Below are 21,912 nucleotides of genomic sequence, written 5' to 3'. Positions count from 1 at the left end.
GTTGTTGTTGAATGAAATCATTTAGTTGAAAATATCATAATAATACTAATAAGTGTCATGAGGTAGAAGAACATCCCCAAGTGGATTTGATGGGAGCTGATACAATTGGAATACGTTATATTTACAATGGGTGATGCAGGATTTCATCATCACACTGCATTTTGAATGCCATGGTTACGAAACCATTACTGACACAGAGTCATGCATAGTGGGATTACATTGGATGAATGGAGGGAACAGCATTGTTAAGTATAAGTAACAGATGAACAGGGTCCTTTCTGTACTGTATCATGTGTATTGGAGAGGGAGAAATTAATAAAGTCCGATATGACCTGATACAATCGACTTAAACGTAAACTTAAAGTCAAATGCAAAATGTTTTTGACAATCAGGGTGAGTTTGGTCGGCACAATTAAAACGTATTGATGTTTTTTCCCTAATAATCAAACAAATGGTAATATCTATGCAGGCAACCAAATCAACAACTTGCACAGAAGCACGTGCACTCTCGGACGGTGGTCTTTGGAAACTGACGCGTGGATGAAAGCCTTCCAGAACGAGCATCGAAAACCAAACAGGCGTTCAATTGTTACCCGTCTCTTGGTGCAAGCTTTAGTTAGTTTTAAACTCGGTTCAAGTTGAAAAAAAACAGAGCTGACTCTTTGAAGTTTTTCCCCCGTGTGCTCCACAACAGCCCCAAACAGAAAAGGGCTCTTAAAAAATAGGCTGCTCAATTTGAATAGAATGGAGGCCACGAAAGAGCATACATTTGCAAATAGTTTGCATCTAATTTCCGAGGAACTTGAATGCCATTTTAAGAATGGCAAATCACTGCCTCATTTGTCTGTCTTTTAAAGGCTAGGAAGATAAGTGCTCTTTCCTTTGCCTCTGAACTGTCAATCCCTTTTCTCACCATAATGCCTCACCTGTCTGCGTGATTTGTTTTGTTTCCTATGGGAGAGAGGTATTCTCTTTCTAATAAATATTTGTCCTTGTTCAAACTCTTTCCATTTGTGCCGGGACTGTTTGAAGAAAAATAAATATAGGCTGATGTTCACGTCCAATCCGGCGCTGTGTTTAAATTACTCACGGTTATGGTTTTCCTTCTTCCTTAATCAGTTTCTGTGGTTCCCTCTGTGCTCTGACAAGTTGGGAACACACAGTTAATGTTAATGCAGCCTAACACGACAGGTTTCATTGTTCAGCTTTTGTTGAAACGTTGTCACAGAGTTGCTGATTCATTTGAATGATACTTTTGGTAGTTTGTTGAGCACTTGAATCGCACTGTGTCGTGTTTATAGGGGTTTCTATTATTTCGTCCCCTCTTTTCAAATCAATGAGGATCGGCAAAATATCAGAAATAAGTCTGTATACAATACTTTACTGCTCAACAGCACCACAAACTAAAGCTTTTGTAATGATTGTGATATTGAATTTATTAGCGCACAGTAATATGGTACGTCCCAACCAAAATGACTGGTGTGAGACGTGCCTCTAACCACAGTCTGGATCAACGCACCACAATTTAGTCCGAAGTTTGAATGAGAAGGTCGTTCATGTGACTCATTCGAACTAGCGTGGACTACTGCACCTGAAATAACATCACTGCAAATTCAATCAGTTCCTTATTTCCTCCATTCAAACAGAAAGACAACAGGCTGACGATAGACGCAGGAAAGTCTACAGCCCAATCGATGTCAAGTATCCGTAGACACAGCCCACGTATTTCATGCGAAAGTCTCAAGTGCGCTCCCTGAATACCGATGTGAAACCAAAAGCGGATCAGATGTAAACAATGTAACAAAGACACAAACCTTGGGACAGACCTTCAGTTGTGAAAAACACCCAAAGTCAGTGCGGTGCATTGTTTTGTTCATATGTGTACTTTCCTGTGTCCTCACCAGGACACAAAAAAGTCAAAATGTCCATTGAATTAAGAGAATTTAGAGAGCACACAGCGTCTGTATAAAAAATTGCACCCGAAAGATGTAACTTGTGTGATACCGCTCCAAGGACAACCACCTCTGACTGTACGAAGCTCTCAGAATCAGTTCTTTGTAAATCCTTCTAACTGCACATATGAATTGCAGGTCACACTTCTTCATTAATTTGTTAACAAAGTATGGTGTGTCATATCCAAGCGAGGAGAAAATCGCACCTTCATGCCACCAGGCAGGCGATGATGCACAAAGTAAAGAGGACTCCTTTTCCCCAAACTCACCTCTGCAGCAGTGGAAACCAGCTCACTGTCACGCTTCACATTGTTTAAACCAGACCGAACTGGATCACACACACGACACTACCTTGTAAAAAAGTGGAAATGTCCCACCTCAATGAAAGGAGGTGTTGTACTCATTTGAAACTAATTGCTTTCATTTCCACAGACCAAAGTGTCACTCTGTCGCTCTGTCTCTCTCCAGCTCTCTTGAGGGCATGTGCTGATGGAGCTGCCAATCACCTTTATAACATCACCGCTGGAGAACGTGGCAGGTGAGTCTGTCTTGTGTTCGCATTTGCATTCGTTAATTTGTGTTGTCACTGATGTGTCGTTCTCCGGGAAAAGAGACGATAAAATTCAGAAAAAAACGCTTTGGATTTGACCAAAATAAGTGACTGCATCATCGTGAAGCTCTCTGTCTCTCTGGTGGCAGTGTGTGTGTGTGTGTGTGAATGTTTTTTTCCGTGCACCCTCCATTGTGTGTTATTGTGTATAACCATTGTGTGTGTGTCTCTAACAAAGTACTATGTGTGTGGCTAATGGAGGACTGCTGTCTGGAGACAGATGGATCTGGGGTTCACTGGTTCCCTGAGTTGTTGAGGCTTTCACATTAACACCAAAGTGTGAGCATGAGTGTGTTTTTTGCCAAGGTGTGAATGTTATGAAAGTGTGTATGTGTGTGTGTGTGTGTGTGTGTGTGTGTGTGTGTGTGTGTGTGTGTGTGTGTGTGTGTGTGTGTGTGTGTGTGTGTGTGTGTGTGTGTGTGTGTGTGTGTGTGTGTGTGTGTGTGTGTGTGTGTGTGTGTGTGTGCGCGCGCACGTGTTTTTGTATTTGTCTATGTGCATGATCTTTCAATTCTATCAGTATAACAACAATTTGAAGTTGTAGACATGGGAGGCGTGGATATTTTTGCTAAGTGCCATTCACACTTTGTCAAAGGGGAAACGTATTCTACTCCAAAATGTTAAGGTCTAAAGCTGAAGTCCTTGAAATTGTGTATTGCCACACACTTTAAAGGATTAGTCAGTGCTTTGACTGCGAAACAATAACACTGTTATCACTAGATGATATTGAAACAGAAAACCTTTCGAAAGTGAAAACAGTTAAACACTTTATGGCTAAACTCCCTAAACTCAATGATCCTAAGATGCTGTTCTCTAAAAGATAAATCCCTACAAATAAAAATAGTTATAAATAAATGAGAAAAAAATCATTTTTATGACACATATCAGCAAAGACAATCAAAATAGGTCCGTGAAAGGCTCAAATATAAACCACCGACCGATAAATGAGTCAGTCTTTAGTTCTGACCACATAGTTAATCAACAACTATTGTTTTCTTACAGTAATGTTAGTCGGCTATGTTTGTTGATACAGGCTTCACAGCAAAAGTTAGAACTGGGATCAAGTTAGGAATCTGCAAGTAGTGTGACTTACAGTAGTTTTTTTTAAGATGAGGTCAGTGTGTGGTCCTCCCTACTTTTGTGACACAAACAGGTTTTCTGAGTCGGTGTTGTTGTTCTTTTGTTGTATTTTGCAGCAGGTCGTGCATCTCCGTCATCTCTGTGAGTTTGAGCATGTTATCCCTGCCCACAGAGGCATCGCTCTTATTTCTGTCTGCGTGACACAGCAGATTCATCTTCTGACCTTTCAGTTCGAGCTCTGTCAGCAGCCTGCACAGTGGAGCCGACAGCCAGACCTCCCCTTTAGCCCCACCCAACCGCATCTGTCCCGGAAAAGTATACACACAGGGAGGATGGGTAACGGAGGAAAAAGGAGCAGAGGGGGGGTAAAAATCATCATGTGAGGATGTGTAAATTAATCACCAGCAAGTTAAGATGTATTTAACCTAACATTACCATAACTAATGGACTACAAAGAGGGAGAGGACGGGTGGACGTGAGAGGAAGATACAAGTGATCAATCACAGCCACTTTTTATGAAATTTAAACAGTACTGGAGCCAAGACAGCAGCAGCAACAATCCCATGTGATCAAATAGAGTATGAGAGAAATGCACAGCAATAAAAAAACAAGAGAATAGATAATTAAAAAAGATGGATGATATCAAGACGTAAGAGACGAGCTGAGTCTGTATGTTCTGTAGTAGCCGGTATCTGTGTATTTGTGTGGGTGTACATTTTAGTGCAGGGGTTGGGAACCTCCAGGCCAAACTCAGCCCATGAGACAATCTCCCCCAACAGAATGAATCAATACAAAAATAATATAGAAAATAACAGAATAACATATTAGATGGAACACCAACTTGTCCTCATGGCTGTATTCCTGTAAGGTCAAAGTCTGGGTGGAGACAACTGGGATTACTGTTGGGTGTGATGAGAGGGAGGAGCCAAATGACTGTTGTTGCAAGCCGTGCGTGGTACCAAACGAGCAGTGAGTAGCATCAGCACTACCATCTGACATCAGATGACTCACCAAAGAGAAGCAGTTGCAACCATTGCATGAGGAATGATTAACTGGGAGGTCAGTGTAGTTTGTGTTCAATAATTTAGTATGGCCTGAAAAGGATGTTATACACATCGGAACATGGACTTAAAGCTATCAGGGAAACAGCTTTTCCAGCGCAGATCACAGAGTTTAAAATTCCAATTCAAAATACCAAAACTGGGATATCTTGTTTTTGTTGAATTCACGCAGTGCAGAGAGCACTCTGCCTTTAAACTGCAGATTACACATCAACAGACTCTTGAAAGGATTAGTACCCCCCAAACTTATGCTGCCTCACTGCAGGGGAACATGTTGGCTTTTAAGATCCAGTTTGAAAAGGGGAAGCCAGCAAAAGTGCCCCACAGTCTTTGCGCTGTCATCACTTTGACCACATCCGCTGCAACCGTGCCAGTGAAAGTTTGAATTATGTCTGATTTTATTGAGAAAATCAAGGCGGTCCATTTGTCTGTAGGGAAACTCAGTCTGACGTGGTCACAACATCTCAAGAACGCCTCAAGAGAATTCCTTCATAATCTGCACTAACATTGCCTTTAATCCAGGCAAAGGTCACAAAATTCCCACAAAGGTCAGAAACGCACAACCAGTTCACACAAATGTTTATTATGATAAACAAAGGGATTACACTCTATATCCAAAAAATATTAAGTCAACTAGACTGGGACATTGTGATGTTCGGAAAAAACAACACCTTTCAATTTAATGGAATTTTTATTTGAATGGCTCCAAATCATAAAATACATTATCTTTAGACACTTACGAACCTTACGCTTCCCACAAAGAGCAAGCACATTTCTGGCCATAATTAAAAAACAGAGATTGTGTCCATATTTCTGCAACTTGACAGGCTGGGTTTGGAATACATACATCGATTCTGGTTTGATGTTAGTGATCTTTAAAAGTTGGTAAGGCAAGCTTACATCATTGATTCTTTCTGTTCTACTTTTGTGATGTTTAGATGGCATTTATCTTATAAATCTCAGGGCGATTTACTCCAGCACTACTATTATTTTCTTGAGGGAAATTGTTCAACAATTGTGCCTTTTATAATTAGTGTGCTCTTCTTCTCATGCTTTTCTATAACCACCAGACAGGAAAAAATATTCATCATTGACATGCATCCATATACTGTATGTGCAGATACTGCACATTTGATTAAATTCCTCTAGTTTGAAATGGGAAATTTGGTACAGTCAGCCAGTAGCTACTCAGATGAAGGCAGATTTTCAGGAAGCAATAACCAAATACCAAATCCCAGTGCGGGTTGTGAGCTCAGGTTAATGTGCATTTCTCAAAGATTATGATTAATTTAATAACTATATGCACTGAAATAATGTTTTATTCAGCTGTTGCTAAGTCAACATCAGGAATTCATACAGCTTCTCATCTGCTGTGAGTCAAATGTATTCTACTAATTACTGTTTTACTCAGATATGCCTGATATGACAATATAACATAGTTTCTTCCTTTTTCTTACTGCGTTCACTGTTCAATCTGCTTGAAATCGTAAAAGATGCCCTAAACTATATTGCAGCTTGTGTTTTATCCATGTTTATCAGGAAACAATTTAAATATATCAAGGGACACTTGTTAACAGTAATTCTTATTATTCACTTTTATGTGGGCTCCTTTAGATATCTCACACCCTATGGCTCCCCTGTGCCTCAGACCCAGTGCCATTCTTTTTTGTTAAATGAAAATTGTATTTCGTCAAATTTTTGCATCAAATCGACTCCTCTGAGAAAATGAGAATAATATGGACGAATGAGGAGGGAAAAGAGACTGAATGTGGGCAGAGGTAATTGGACAAAGGAGAATTTATAAAACCTGCAGCTGTGTGTGGGATTGCCGAGTTAGAGGAAGAGGCAAACATGTGAGAGAAACAGCGTTCACACACCAACACACTCACTCGTCAAAGCACGTGTGCTTCCGAGCATAGTTGTGTCAGCATGTGATTGTGTGCATATTGCTTTGGAAAAGATACAGAATTATCTTCCCCCCTGCGAATTAAGTTTTTCAGAGCAAAACTTTTTATGTCTTACTTACTAAAGACTTGGTGGCGAAGTGATGACTCTGACAGTTTCTCTTTCTGTTTTGAATTAATTTGATTTCTCTTATCTATTCGTGCCACACACTTCATTTTTTATGTTCAGTTATTTATAGTATAGTCTTATTAAAAGGACATTTATTATTTAAAGAGGTCAGTGTTTCATAGAACCCCCGTGAGTTGTAGATGACATGTAATGCAGATAAGGTCAGCAAAGATTTCTCAGGCTGATATATTTGCTATTAATAATATGATTGTATAATAAACTTTGTTGAAATACAGTGGTGTCCAATAGAGACCACTTTACCATTTATGGGAATGTCAAAATCACCATATTAGCCATTTTGACATTTCTGGGCTTAATGAATGAAGGAAACTATTATTTTTATAGGCTTTGTTATTAGTATTACAGTAGAGCCGAATTTCAAATGCACTAAAGCACAATTTTGGCAAAGTAACAGACGTCTGTCATATTGAGGAAAATGTAGCTATGCCTCAATTGCACGCTGTAACTGTGTGGAACTCTCTTTTTCTTTTATTGCAATTTACCAATTTTGTATATGAAGACCAGGTACCCCCAAATCACAATGGAATATTATAACCTGCCACTAATATTGAAAGTCATAAATTATAGACTGTGTATAGGCTACATCACACAACAAGTCTTATTCTCTATAATCAGCTATCACTAGCTACATTCCTACCATTGGGTGTGCAATCTCCTTAAAACACTTTGAAGTTCACTGTAACTGACGGAATAGTGGAATGAGAATGTGCTGGATGCGCAAAATGTCTTTTTATGTTGGCTCGTAATTATTCAGAGAATAAGCTACTGTCAATATGCCATTAGAATTCCGTCTACACAAATACGATCAAATTCACACAGCTGTTTAACGGCTTGGTATATCAAGAAATGTATGACTTAAAAAACAGGATCACAGGCGAGCAATTAAGAGGATTACACTGCAAATTAAACCAAGCGGGGGTTTATGAGACTCAGCTGATGACTGGTAACTAACAGCTCCTTCCTTCTCACTGCTTTCAGTGCTGAAATATGTGTTTCTTCACAACACACTCAACATGAATCAAAGTGATTTGCTCGGTTGTTACTTTAACAGTCCTTTTTTAAATAGGTTATTAATGTGTTGCATCTTCTGTTGGCAAATTCTATGATAATTAGCTTCTATAACTGATTTCCTTTTATTTCCCCTCACTGTACTGTCTTTAGTCAAGTAGCTCACAGACCCTCTTGTTTTCATCAGCCAAGATACCTTCTCTCTCACACTTGCTTTGCTGCTACACTCCAGGTGGAGTTAGTCTATTATAGTCTGATTTGAAAAAAATCCCCTATGTGTTTATTGCGCTGGTTTGGAAATTGAAACGCTGAGCCAAGTTGATGAGCACAGGGAACTGGGCCTTTTCCTTTTAATGTGAGGGCTTCACACTTTTGTTTTTACACATGCTATCATGAGTTTTTGTTAAGTCAATTTTATTGGAGTTGCAACCGTTTAGGCTCATTAAAATTACAATTACCTCTTTCCATCCCTCTCACTCTCTCTGTTTAGTACACCAAGTAGCCCTCAGTGCGGAGAGTTAATACACTTAGTGTATGTTTGTGGTTTGTGGATAAGAGATGCACAGTGGATTTATGACTCTGTCTGGTTATTACTCCGAGGGCCTGCAGGCAACTAGCTGATTAACTTTGGGATTAGACACTGGTGAAACACACAAATAAAGAGAGGCTCTACAGGCACAAGCACACATGTTTTCACAGTCATACACGTGCAACCAGGTGCTTCTTTTCAATTGTTTCAATAAAGATGTGTGGGTGCGCTAAAGACACATGTGCATCAGCATGTGTGCAAGCTCACATTTGTCCCTTGTGGTTTTGTTGATTATAAACTTTGTTGCAGTGGGATTATTAAATCTCTGGGAGCAAGGATTGGTTGGTTTTTATACCCACGTTTGTGGAACTGCAGTCGTATCACTGTCATCTGCAAACTAATGACTCACATTATTTTTAATATTACATAGAAGACAATCTGACCTGCTTTCATTTGTGATCTGTTTTATCCGAAATACAACCCAGAAGGTATTCATATGGTTGTATTCTAATCTGTAGTCCCTCTGTACTTGAAAGGTAAGCATGTAGAATTTAGGGGAGGTTTATTGACAGAAATTAAATATAGAAAATCACAATTTTTTTGGAAGGTTTGCTTCAGCTCACATGAAACAGTAGTCGTAAATAAAGATTATTATTACATGGCAACTTTGTTTTTCTCAGAGGAATTTATTAGACGTCCATACAGTCTGTACTCATTTAGGATGTCATTCAAAATGATTCCTCCGCCTTTGCACTGGCTCTCCTTTTCTGATTGGGAGGTGAGATGAGTAATCAGAGCCATACTCCTGGAGAGGGAGAGAGGAGGGGTCGTCGTGTTGTGATTCAGGAAATGATGAAGGATATGAGAGAGAGAGAGAGAGAATACAAACAAAACAACTGTTTGTTGTAGTAAGTGGTCATATCCCTTCTTATTTTGAAGGGAAATGGAGATGAAAAGGGTTATAATAATATATTGGGGAGGAGATTTTTTCTCATAACGACGCGGTTAGATGAGGGGAAGTTGGCCTAATTACATACTAAAGAAAATATTGCTGGCAGTTGAGATCAGAATAAGGTGTAAAGGAAAAAAAAACGTGGGAAGGAGAAGTGTGGGTTTGCAGTAGAGGAGAACAAAGCAGGCAAATCAGATGAAGAGAGGGGGAGACAGGGAGGTTGATACACACACACACACACAAACACAGGCCAAGGTCACACAGCCAACCCTTCACATGATATGCAGACAAACTGGTGGTAAAATGCTCCATTTCCTATCCAAATTAAAGTGTCAGTTAATATTATCGTGGAAGTGAAGACTGTCAGACACGCAGCACACAGACACAGCGACAGAAGCAGCATTTACGCTCACGCACAAAGACACAAGTGCAGAATTTAGAATCTCTCGCCTTGTCAATTACTATCATCCGGTGGAGTCGTGCACACAGGTCAGAAAGGATGTGCGCGTGTGTGTATAGCTAGGATGAGCCCCAGTGTCACGTCGCATCCCATCTGTCACATGAAGGCTATATCTGAACAGATATGCAATATTGGTGTCCTGTATTATAAGAAGGGGGAAAGTCTACATCTGTACCTGCATATTATATATGTATGTGTGCACATTTCATTTATTGTAAGTGTGAATATAGACACATTTTTACTAGCTCAGTTATAGGGCCGTGTTTTAGTCTCTTCATGCATAACAATAAAACAGTTTTTGAAGGAGAAGATAAGATATAATACAATTTTTATTTTTTAATCTTCATTTAGCTTTAACAATTATCATCCAGTCCTTCATGGCAGTCAGACAATCCTCAGACTTTTGGTAGTCGTAAGAAATGCCTTTAAATTAGCTAATAATATGATTTTAAGGGAAGCAGAAACAGAACAAATTGTAAATGGCCCAAGATAGAACTCTGGGGCATACCACTGGCAAGGCAGCAGACATATAGTGACCAAGTGACATAGAATAGCTCCACTAAGAGAGATAACATAAGAACCATTCCAGTGGAATCAAAGACAGCATCTCACTGCCTAGCCTTTTGATCAGGATGCTGTCATCTACAGTATCAAAAGATCCAGCAGCTCAAAAGCAGAGCATTCACCCACATCAGAAGACATCGTTATGTCATAAGAGACTTGAAGAAAAGCGGTTTCAGTGCAATGCTTCTCATGGAAGGCAGATCAGAATATGTTGTTTGGTGTCAAAATGGCAGTAAACTGTCAACAACTTCCTCTAAAACTTGTGAGATAAAAGGCAGCTTAGACATGGGCCTTTTGGGATGGGATGTTTAAAATGAGCTGGGACACAACAAGATTGCAGGGAGCAGTCTATGACAGACACCAGGATTGAATAATAGAACCACCCCCTATATTTTAAAGCAAGGAAGTAGGTGAAATGTCTGCAGGTCTGAAGGACGTTCACGTACTGCCCTTAAACTCAATCAGATCTTGCAGGGAAATGCCAAACAGAGGTCAAATGTAAATGACTGAGTTGGAGAAACAGGAAAAGGGTTTTAAGAAGGGGGTGATTCTAAATCTGCTCTTATCTAATCCACAAAGAAAGAGAAGGCAATCCTGATTAACAAATACAGGCTCATCTGCTCATTTAAATTAATTGTAAAAAACTTGGAGGGGCAGCAGCCAAGTTACATGAGGCATCGTCTAAGTGATAATTAAAATATCTAATCATAACAACTGTTCAACCTGAACTATTGCAGTCGGTACATTCAATTACAGTAATAGTGGTCATCTTCAGTTCCAACTAAGAAAGCTTTTCTTGATATCCACAGCATTTCCCATACTGCTCTGCAAAGTCTTGGTCAGGAACAGAAAACCTTTTGAGGTAAAGAAGTAAACCAGTATCAAGGGGATTAATTGCATCACAGTGAGCATTTGATGAAGCTGCTGGCCACTTCCTCTTTCAGGAGCCTGCGGTGAGATATGGGGGTCTCCAGACGAGCGAGGGTTATTTGTTTGGCTTTACAGTGTAACGCTGAGGGAAAACTCCAGTGTCAGAAGAGGCTGGTCTTCTGAGGGGGCTCCACATCAGGGCGAGCTGGCTGGGTGGACCGTAACGTCTTCAGAATATTTGAAAAGCCTAGGTGAGGTGGTGAGGCCGCCCTGTTCAAAGATCCCCTAGCCCAAGATGATTAAGTTAACAGCTGGAGGAAGCACAGGGACAAGTGGAGGGATCTCACACAAGTGTCCTGCATGTTTGCCTTGAAGTAGGCAATCTGTTCAGACTGCTCAGATGCCACAACCCAAAAACTGGAGAAAAGAGGGTCTTTCTTCTGAAGAGCATCCAAAAGCCGCAAGTTATCCACCTCCAGCTTGGCTCTCTTTGAATTTACTCTATGAAGTTGTTCATAGTCCTTACAGATGGTGTTGTCACCGTGAAAATCTGGCTTTTGGAGGTTTCGGGTGACACAAGTGTTTTCACACAGTCATAGCCCCTGCCAAAATCCTTCATCTGGGTGGAAGATACAGTTATAAGAAACAAGGATTCAAGCAGGTGTGACAAAAAACGTCAGGTGAAAGTCAATTTAAGACAAAGATTTATGATAGTGTTTCTGGCAGACACAACTATGAACTCAGCACTCGGGTTGCAATGTGTCTGTGGCAACGGATTGCACACAATTCCCGTTCTGTTTGTCTTGCTGTAACTCGATGGTGTAAATGGCAACACCGAGGGCGGAGGGAGGGAATAATCCGTCTGTATCTCTTTCCTCAACCGACCGGAACGTCGCTCTTGCTTCTTTCTGTGGTGCACACACACAGGATATAACCCACACAAACACGCGACCCAACCAACCGTGAAATCGTAATGTCAGACCTGTTAATGCCTTTAGATAGCAGCTACCGCATCCCTGAGTGGTCCCGCTCCTTACACATAAACACACACACACACACAAATGGAATAAACAGAGAGCTGTCCGTCTTCCTCTGACAGGAAAGTTCCACTCGCTGGTGGCTGGTATATTTCTGGCTCTTTTCACTGATACCTTCAACAGACCTTTGTTATTCCTAAACCACGAGAATGTAGGTTTAAACACATTTTTATATGATTGAATGAAATACACAGAGGAATAAGAATGCAAAGCCTGCATATACACATGATCAAGAACCTCCTGCACAGTTTAATTTCCAGTTTTAATCCTCTTAATTTGGTGTGATAACATCATATTTTTGGGGGGGTTTATGTTGCTAACAATTAATATTCTGTCTTCCTTCAGTTAGCTTTGTTTTTTGGGAGGTCAATCTTATAAGTCACAAGCCATTTTACCCCAAAATTTCAAAGTTAAATACATCCTAAGGATTTTTCTTTTTTATAATTTGTAAAGCTTTCAGAATTTAAGTATAACTGTTCATTAAGTTATTATTATTATTATTATTATTATTATAAAAGAATTGGATATAAAAATCTGCGGGGAAAAATTAACTATTTTACCTTCCATATTTGAACACATAGTATTCTCTCCTTTAGTTCCCATGTCTGAATAGATTTCTATAAACATATGATTTTTATTGCTTCATTTCACCGATAACAGTATATGCAAAAGCAAAATATCAAATTTCACTGTGACCTGTTGAAATCAAACTGATGCTCCTATGACTTCATGCTCTGTCTCTGTGTTTGTTTGTGTGCGTTTGAGAGAGAGGAAATCTTTACTGTATTCCTGTTGTTTAGGAGCTATGAATGTCCATTCCTATAATTGATGCACAGTATTTATCAAATGATTGGATTTTAATTTTTTTGATTTGTTTTAGATTCGATTTAAGATAGAGAGAGAAAGAGAGAGAGAGAGTGATTGAGTGATCGAACAGGAGAGCAAGAGAGCGAGTGAGCGATCGAGGGACTCCGGGCCAGGCTCCCTGCCCAGAGAATCACCCTGTCAGTCTCCATGTCTCTTCTTCTTCCCCGGCGGTGTCACACCCCCTCCCTTGTTGCACAGTTCAAAGAGCTGATATATGTCCGATGTCGTCTCTCTCCTCCTCTCTTCCATCTCTGCCCTTACGCTCTGTCTCTCTCTGTCTTTCTTGCAATCTTAACCCTCTCCCTCTGCCACTCACCCTCACTGTCTATCCTTACATCCAGCTTCCTCCCCGACTATATCAGTGGGGATTTTGATTCCATTACTGCCAAGGTCAAAGCTTTCTATGCGGACAAGGTGAGTGGGAGACACAACTTTCACACTCTCTCTCTCGCTCTCTCTCAGAACTCAAGGATCTCACTGACATGTAATCCCTCATATGTACTAACACACAAACAAAAAGCAGTAGGACTTGAGACAAGTTTGGAAATAAGAACTTTATACTATTTCTGTAGGAACAACCTGGGTGCTGGGACGCCTACGTGTGGTCGCTTGGTGAATTGAATGGGTCGAAAGTTGACGGAATAACTGTGTTACATGTCTTTTGACTTTGATTCTAAGCAGGAAACCAAAATTGAAACTTCAGAATTGAATGCACAAAGCAGCTACCTTGTAAAAACAAATATCTGGAGCGGACCCAAAGTGCTTTACAATCATGGTAAAGGAAAGTATCACAAGCATGGGTAAAAGATAACATGTACAATGTTAGAATTTAAGTAAAAGGCATAAAGGATAAGTTAAAAAAGACAGATCAATCAAAATAATGCTATTAACAGATTCATAAGACAGTCAATAAACAAATATATTGAAAGTCCTGCAGATGGCTGCAAGACGTGGTGATTAGACACAAATCACAGGAGTTAGTATTTTTCCAAGATAAATTAATTGTTTGTACCAAATGTACATGCAATAAACATAATATACAGTACTAGTGTAGCAGACACTACTACTAAGAGCATAATTCACCAAAGCTGGCATAAGTGTGACATATTGTATAAGTTATAAGACTCTGTTGATGTTGAGATGTTTTGCACTCTCACTCGCTGCTTTGAGGAGCTGTGGTGAAATGCAATGAGGTGTTAAAACAGATTACGTTTCATTTAGTTGACGCTTGTACCCAAAGCGACTTACAATAAGTGCATTCAACCGTGAGGGTACAAACCCAAAACAACAGATGTTGTTGCAGAGATGCCATTTTGTCAAAAGTTTGTTGTTTCACAGCCAGAGTTTTCTTTGCCACATCCATGCCCAAAAACAAGCTTTGGTGAATTATGTATTGGTAGTGTCTGCTACACATTTCCACCAAATTGAAGATACACACTCAAGGTCGACGCCAGAGCCGCCGCCCGAGGCTCCTGATGACATCACAGTCTCGGCTCCTGATGACATCACAGTCTCGGCTCCTGATGACATCACAGTCTCGGCTCCTTGTGTCCCCAAAGCTGTGCAGGAGAATTGTTCACAACCAAACTCTCAGAGGTCATGAAAATAAAATGAAAGTTCTTCTATCAAGTGGACTGCCCGTTGTTTATAACGAGCAACCTGTCAAACTAGACCACAGGAAGGGGGGTGAAGCTTTTTCAATAAATAATAAATACAGGGTAAGGTGTCACACACACACACACACACACACACACACACACACACACACTTACCAGAAAGACAATGTAGTGTCTGATATTTGTACTGTGTTACTGTGATCAGACCCCCATTGATGTATGCAGTTTAAAATGCACAGCCTCTCTCTGAGGCTACCTGTAATATCAGCCCCTTTTCACACACATCAGACAGGTTGCTTAAAAAAAAAACAAAAAAAAGAGTTATGCCTTTTACCGTGGAGACAGAACAGGCCGTTATGGTAATGCTTTAGGAGCAGAACAATGTGAAAGTTTGAGGCGTTCCTTTAGAGATTTGTTAGAAACGGTGAATAATTTCTGCATAAGTGGAAGGAAGAGATCAGAAAAAGCATCCGCAAGGGAGGGAGAGACAAGGGGTGGCAGAGATGTGGGGATGAGGAGGGGAGGCACGGGAGGATGGATGGGATTAAACAGAGCACGGAGAACAAGTTTCTGTGAACTGATTGTACACTCTGTGTGTGTGTGAGTGTGTTTGTGTGTGTGTGTGTGTGTGTGCGCCTTGTGAAATAGGGATGGTGGTGTGTTTTAGAAGGAAAGTGACAGTGTTCTGAGACAGAGGAGAGAGAGTCAAGGCCTGGTTGTTTACCTGGATGCTGTATTTTAGGGCCACTGACTGGAACCTCTACATTATTCAGCAACACAGCCCGCAGACAGCCAGACAACACTAAAACACTGATTTATACCTCTCTCTCTCTCTCTCCATCTTTCTATCTCTCTCTCTCTCTCTCTCTCTCTCTCTCTCTCTCTCTCTCTCTCTCAGTTTTTCCATACTCTGTTATCCCCCTATCCCTTATCTCTGCCTGGGTTTTTTGTGTGTGTTTTGATATGTGTGTATGTGTACATCCGATTGTGTTTTGTTAACTTTGTTTGTTTCCGTGCTTCTTCATTGTGCGTAGGGGTGCAAGCTGATAGAAACAGCCGACCAGGATCTAACAGACTTCACCAAGTGTCTGGCAATCATGCTGGAGGAGATTCAGACAAGACGGTTACAGGTAAACACCTGCTGCACACCAAGACACACTCTGACGGATTCAATTCCGCAGGATTTTAAATTAGGGCTGTCATTTTCATAGCCAAAGGAATAGTTTGACATTTCTTTGGGAAATGCACTTATTCACTTATCTCTTGCCAAGAGTTGGGGAGACAGATAATATTCTTCGAGCTTACTGTGAAAACTGTGGAAAACATCCAACCTGGCACTATGTAAACGTGACAACATCTGCATATCAGGTCGTCTTGAGTTCACTAATTAAGGTTATATGTAGTTGGGTTGATCCTTACAAAAAAACTAAGTGGTTTTATGAGGTTGAAATTGTAGGTACTGGTTGGCGGATTAGGTTTTTAACTTTGGCCAGAGTGGGGCTGACACTTGTTGCCATTATTTATGCGAAGCTAAGCTACAGTCACCTCCAGAACTAACGACAAGGCTCCTGAAGATTGGGTATTTGAACAATAGGTCCAAATTTCTTCCTCATTTCCTGTTATTTAGATCGAGTTGTTTCAAACAAAGAAAGGACAAAAGGAATCAAATGAAGGAAATAGATGTAGTCTTTTCAGACATGAAATCCAAAATCAGGTCTGGACATAAATTCCAGACTCTCCATGTCAGACGTGTTCACACTAACATACTGGGTAGTGCATCAGGAAGCAGGATATGACGTATAAATCCTGCTGCAGTAAGAGAAATCCTCTTGATCTTGTTGCCTCTGTACGATGACCTCGTCTTTGGCCGTCTTCGAGTTGTGTTTGAAACGTCATTGACATGCCCACTAACTTGCTGGGAATCTGCTTGACATTTTCCTGCTGTATTCCCTCATGGCCTCGCTCTGACATTTTCTGGAAATTTGCGAATGCCCTCTGGTAAATTTCAGTCAAATGTCACTTTTTGTCAGTGCATACGTCTGAGAGCAGCTTTAAAGTAACTTTAGGTAGATGACATTTAATATTTGGTTGCATAATTCTTATTTGCAATACTGCATCACGCCAGCGACCCAGTGACATCACTATGCTTCATTTGTGATACTTTTCCAGCCTTATGCTGCAGCCTTTTTTCAGCTCTTGTTTGTTACATGGGGTTTTCTTTCTTCAGTCTCCTCTGCATTAAGGACTAGGAATGCACTTTGGCCTAAAACCTTTCTCCCCTTGATGAAGTCCCTTGTCGTGTTAGCAGTGTGTCTTCGGGTCACCCCAATTCCCTTTGATACTGGCAGATAAAGTGTTTCTGGAGAGCTCCGGATTCTTTCTGCCGCTGCCATCTTACGTTACATCATCAATAAAGATTAGGGCGCCTGTTCCTGCAGCAGACATGCAAGCCCAAACCTTGACACCACTTCCAACGTGAGCTCGTATGATTTGGCTCATGAGCCCATCTCCTCTGCGGTTAATCTTCGTTTGATCTCTCAGTCCGGAACTTTTTTCAGCTCGTCTTGTTGCTTTCGAAAGCAAATTTCAATCAGGCCTCGCGATTCTGACTCTTCTGAGATGTTTGCATATCGTGGCGTCTTCATTTCGGATCCAAGTGTCGTCTTCGAACTTTGGAGTGTTCTACCTTCACCACTGCAGAGATTGATGGTGATGTCACTGACTATCGTTTTGGTGTTTTTTCTTCACAGCTCTCACAATGTTTCTGTCAACACCTGTTGTTGTTGTCCTAAACTGACCCGCTCAATGTCAGTTCTCTCAGTACCGCAGGAGTTTCTTTCTCTTTCTGGACATTCCAAATTGTCGTTTTGGCTGTGTCCAATGTTTGTGTAATGGCTCTGATCGATTTCTTCTTTTTCTCTGATTCCAAATGGCCTGCTTTTCTCCGAACACTGAGCTCCCTGCTCTCTATATCACTTTGTCCTTCCTGCAATAGATTCTTTCTTCACAGGTGAAACCAAAGAAGAAAACAAAGAGAAAATATTCAGTTGAATGATTAAACAGTCAATCTAAAAGGCAACATCTGGGTAAACATCTGTCAGTCACAAGTTCAAGTATTTTTCCTCCCTCGAAATATGCAAACGAGGTGCCATGTTGTGAGGTGTTTAACACATGTAGATGTAATCACAGGAAAAAGAAGATGAAATAATTGAATTAATAACTTCATTCATCTCTTGATCTTCAACTCAATGTAGAACAAAAGCAAAGAAACTGAGCTTGCCAATAGTTCTGACTCAAGGTCATAAACAGCAGACATACTAGATATCATATCAGTCCAAAATCTTGACTAATACTTTAGTGCGGTTGTTATTGATCATATGAATGTCGGAAAACTAGTTAAAAAAAAGTTACCACCAGTAAAATAAGTAGAAGAACATTTAACATTGGGTATAATTAATAAGCAAAGCTCTCCTCTCCCTTGGCCTCCAAAGGATTCTCGTCCTGAGCTACTTAGGATGAGCTGCTCATAGGTCAATTGTGTTGGACTGCGGTTGACTGCGGGCAGATCTCAAGTGTGAATGTGTGTGGGTGTGTGCATATCAAACAGTTTGTTGCTAGGAAATCAACATTTCCTGAAGAAGTAAGTGTAATATCACAGGAATACAATTAGTAACGTGTACACCCACACACAGAACTCAACCTGTAATTGTGTCTTTAAATGAAATACTTGATTTTTGTTGCTATTTTAAGTGTAAAGCATTTTTCCTAATAACCTGATCTCTAAAATGCCAGAATGAGCTGCCAGCCAGAGCAAAGCCAGGAACCCAGTCAGCTGCTGCAGAGCCAGACACACACAGCGATCAGATCCCGATATTGTCTCAGTTTCTACTGCCAGAATCCACATCACGGACATATAATTAACTGTATTTTTTCAATTTCAATCATTTTAACAACAGCCATTGTCAAGTTGAGTAGCGTCATGGGAAATCAGAGGAAATCGTTTTTGTCTTTCTATCTCTTTTCCCCCTCTCGTTTTGCTTCTTTTTCCGTCTCTATTTTCTGCATTATTAGGACTTTTAAGTAGCGTGCTGGGTGCCGCTCCAATCACTGCCGAGTGCCCCAATCACTTCACAGCTCGAAGCTGATGGAAGACCACGGAGAAGACGCTAACAGACACACAAACATGCTCGTAATCATGTTTGCACGAGTGTTGCCATACCTGTCACTCAGTTTGCTGATGTCAGGCTCTTAGAGATGATACTTTTGTCCTTTCCTTCCATGGGCCTTTGTTTCCCCTCAGCCTGGCTAATATTTACCTTGCCTCTGAACCGGTGTTTGTCTGCCTGTGTCCCTGCAAGTGATTGTAGCCCAGCGACCAGTTAGTGTGGCCTGTTAGTGTTAATTTCCTCTTTTCTTTGCAGCATTTGCTCCTTTCAAAACTTTGTGAATATGCATATAGTATAAAACGTTGTTTATACTTGTTTTTTATTAGGGGGTACATTAAGTAAGCAAAAGCATACAGTTACAACGAAAGAAAATCATTGTCCCTCTAATTTCCCCTCGCTTCTCTCCCAACTGACCTTCAACCATTAATAATGCAAAAGACATTTTAATCTAAGGGAACAAAATAATAAAAAAATAACAATAACGACAGTTGTAACAACTGTACAATAAAAATAAAAGATGAATAAATAGATCACAATTAAATGGGCTAGAGAGAAAGAAATCTGAAGTAAAAATAATTGTAACATCCTCGTCTTTGTCACTCGTCCTCTATCGGGGACGTGGACGGGTCCGCCAAACAAGTAATATCCTGTTGGATGGAGGAGGATGGAGAGAACTGAAAGCAATAATGTTTAGTTACCTCGATGTGAATCTCTCCGCTGGGTCGGGCACTCCACAAATAGAAATAACTATCCCTACAACAGGCATACCTCCAGCCCGATGATGTGAGAGATAATTTCAGAAACATATCAGTTTAAGACCAAAACATGTGTGTTAGGGTCAACTGGAGACTGTGCGTTCACAGAGATCACATTTATCATCTTCTTGGGAGGAAAAGTTTAAAATGAAAAAGAGTCAGCCTCCGTACACCAGCACACCAGCTTTTACCTGGATGGTGTAGCCAATATTAATCTTTTAGACATACATTTGGAAGAGCTTGGTCCCCCCTTTGGCATACTTCTCTGAATAAAAGTCTCATTTATGTGTGGAGTGCAGCTCCTGCATATAAAGGATGAAATCAAGCTGTCAACTGACTAAAAAATATTGGTACGAGAAAGATGCTAGCACATAAATGGATAAATAAGTCAGGGCTAAACATGAATTTGTACCCATTGGAATCTGCCGACTAAAAAGAGGAGAACATTTTTTCAATGCAGCACATAAAGATCCCCTTTCCACCCTTTTGAATGCGTTTTCCAGCTAATGAGTATAACAACCTCTTTAGCGCTTAAGGGGAATATGTTATAAATAATATTTAGGAGCTGACGTTTATTAGAAAAAGAAAGATAACTCTCTGTGATGCTCGACTGATCCTCTGAAATAATGTTCACCGAAACATTGTCTGCACGGCATGCTTGCTGGTATTGTACTAGCTGCTTTTAAATGTGAAAAAGGTTGATAGGAAGCAGACTTTGTGGGCTCCTTGCTGGGTTTAAATAAAAGTGAGATTGACGCTCGGAAACAAAACGCCTGTGGAAATCCTTTGAATAGAGCTTACCAATTCTTCCAGTTTGAAGGATTTGTACTAATAGAAAGAATTTCAAAGTTAGTAAGAAAAATATAGGGAAATATGTCCCTTTAGGGGCTTCTAAATTATACAGAAAGGCAAAGTGTCCCACAATTTGGGATCTAACATGTAACGCAGACTTGCATTATTTTTGACATGCATGGAGCAACAGTTGTTTTTCTTTCTGCAGTGGAAATCAAAATAAACTCTGTCTTGGGGTCCAGGTTAATTAACTCTTGAGTTGTGTCCATTGTTGTTTAACTGTATGATAAGAAATCATTATTTCCAAAAGCCCTGAAGGAGAAACAGCATTTTATTTGTATACATTTTTTAGGGAGTGATCAGTCGATATTCATTATATGTGATCACAAGGTTAATTGTCAAGTAATAAAGAGGAATTTAGCCTCCATATGAGGCGTCGGGTGGCAGTTGATCGAAAGGACAATTCTAGCAAGTCCTATATCACACTAGCTTAATATTAGTTAGTTTTGAAAGACTTCTCTCTTTGATTTAAAAAAAGGTCCACACATCCTATTCGGTTAATTTATTTCAATGTGTCTTTGGAAACTTTAGAGGGACTGGGTTTTTAGGACTGGAGTGGTTCAGTTTGCGGTCAATCCCACTGGTCAAAGGCCATTTTAATATTAAGAGTAAGATATAGTAATATTAGAGTATAAAGACTAAGAAACAGAGCTAGTTGTGGCCCTGAGGACCCTTAAAAATAAAATAAGGTCTGCAGGAAAGAAGTGGACTTCTTGTGGATTGAAGTAGCTGTGGCCACCCATGATTTATGTGGTCACTTCTGTTTACCTCCCCAATTGAAGCAAGCAGCAGGTATCTATAACTGTACAACATAGTTTGTCCCCTATCTCATACTCATGCATTACAGTATATTATTGACAAACTCCATCTCTGTCCGAATGCCCTCAGAGCCTATTGATTGGCGTTCAGCCTGTCAGCACAATGCAGGTCGCTTCTATGTTACTTGAGCAAAATTCATCTGCCTTTGCTGGAATGTCAAATCTTGATGTCCATCACACCAAAATAATCACAGCAAGGACAGCAGGACATTTCATCGGGAACCTGACACCCCTGTTACACAACCGTGGCACAAACGTGGCCAGATTCCTAATGACTGAAACTGGTATATCTGTACAGGCGGCCATGTTTGCCTCTTTCCAAGAGACCTGCACCCTTTGGAGTCTCAGGAATTGCCTCTATTGTTTTTGGCAAATGCATTAGATGTGCTTGACATCAACAATGTGGGAGCCTGTGTAGTACAATGGGCTGGAAGCACGACTTAACCTAATTATTTAACATCATGCCGTGCTCGCTCCTGCCCACCTTCAATTATTTCTATTGCCTGTTTAAAGGAATTAAATGAAATAATAACAGAGGGACAGAATGCAGTATACTGAGCATTTTGCTAGGACCAAAGTATGGTGTGAGAGGATTGAAGTGTGTGAGTGTGTATGTGTTTG

At 40.4% G+C, this 21,912-nt stretch overlaps 1 protein-coding gene across 2 annotated transcripts in view; it reads left to right on the top strand.

The window, feature by feature from the left end:
- The window catches only part of tpk1 (thiamin pyrophosphokinase 1), a 68,356-nt gene that overhangs the window by 14,462 nt on the left and 31,982 nt on the right, over window positions 1–21,912 (top strand). For both annotated transcript variants that reach the window (XM_062379520.1, XM_062379521.1), the window contains exons 4-6: window positions 2,421–2,490; window positions 13,426–13,498; window positions 15,735–15,830. In XM_062379520.1, coding sequence (XP_062235504.1) covers window positions 2,421–2,490; window positions 13,426–13,498; window positions 15,735–15,830 — 239 coding nt within the window. The remainder of the gene's footprint in view (window positions 1–2,420; window positions 2,491–13,425; window positions 13,499–15,734; window positions 15,831–21,912) is intronic.

Source organism: Platichthys flesus, chromosome 21, assembly GCF_949316205.1.
Source record: "Platichthys flesus chromosome 21, fPlaFle2.1, whole genome shotgun sequence".
Taxonomy (NCBI): domain Eukaryota; kingdom Metazoa; phylum Chordata; class Actinopteri; order Pleuronectiformes; family Pleuronectidae; genus Platichthys; species Platichthys flesus.
This window is presented reverse-complemented; position numbering and strand designations above follow the sequence as displayed.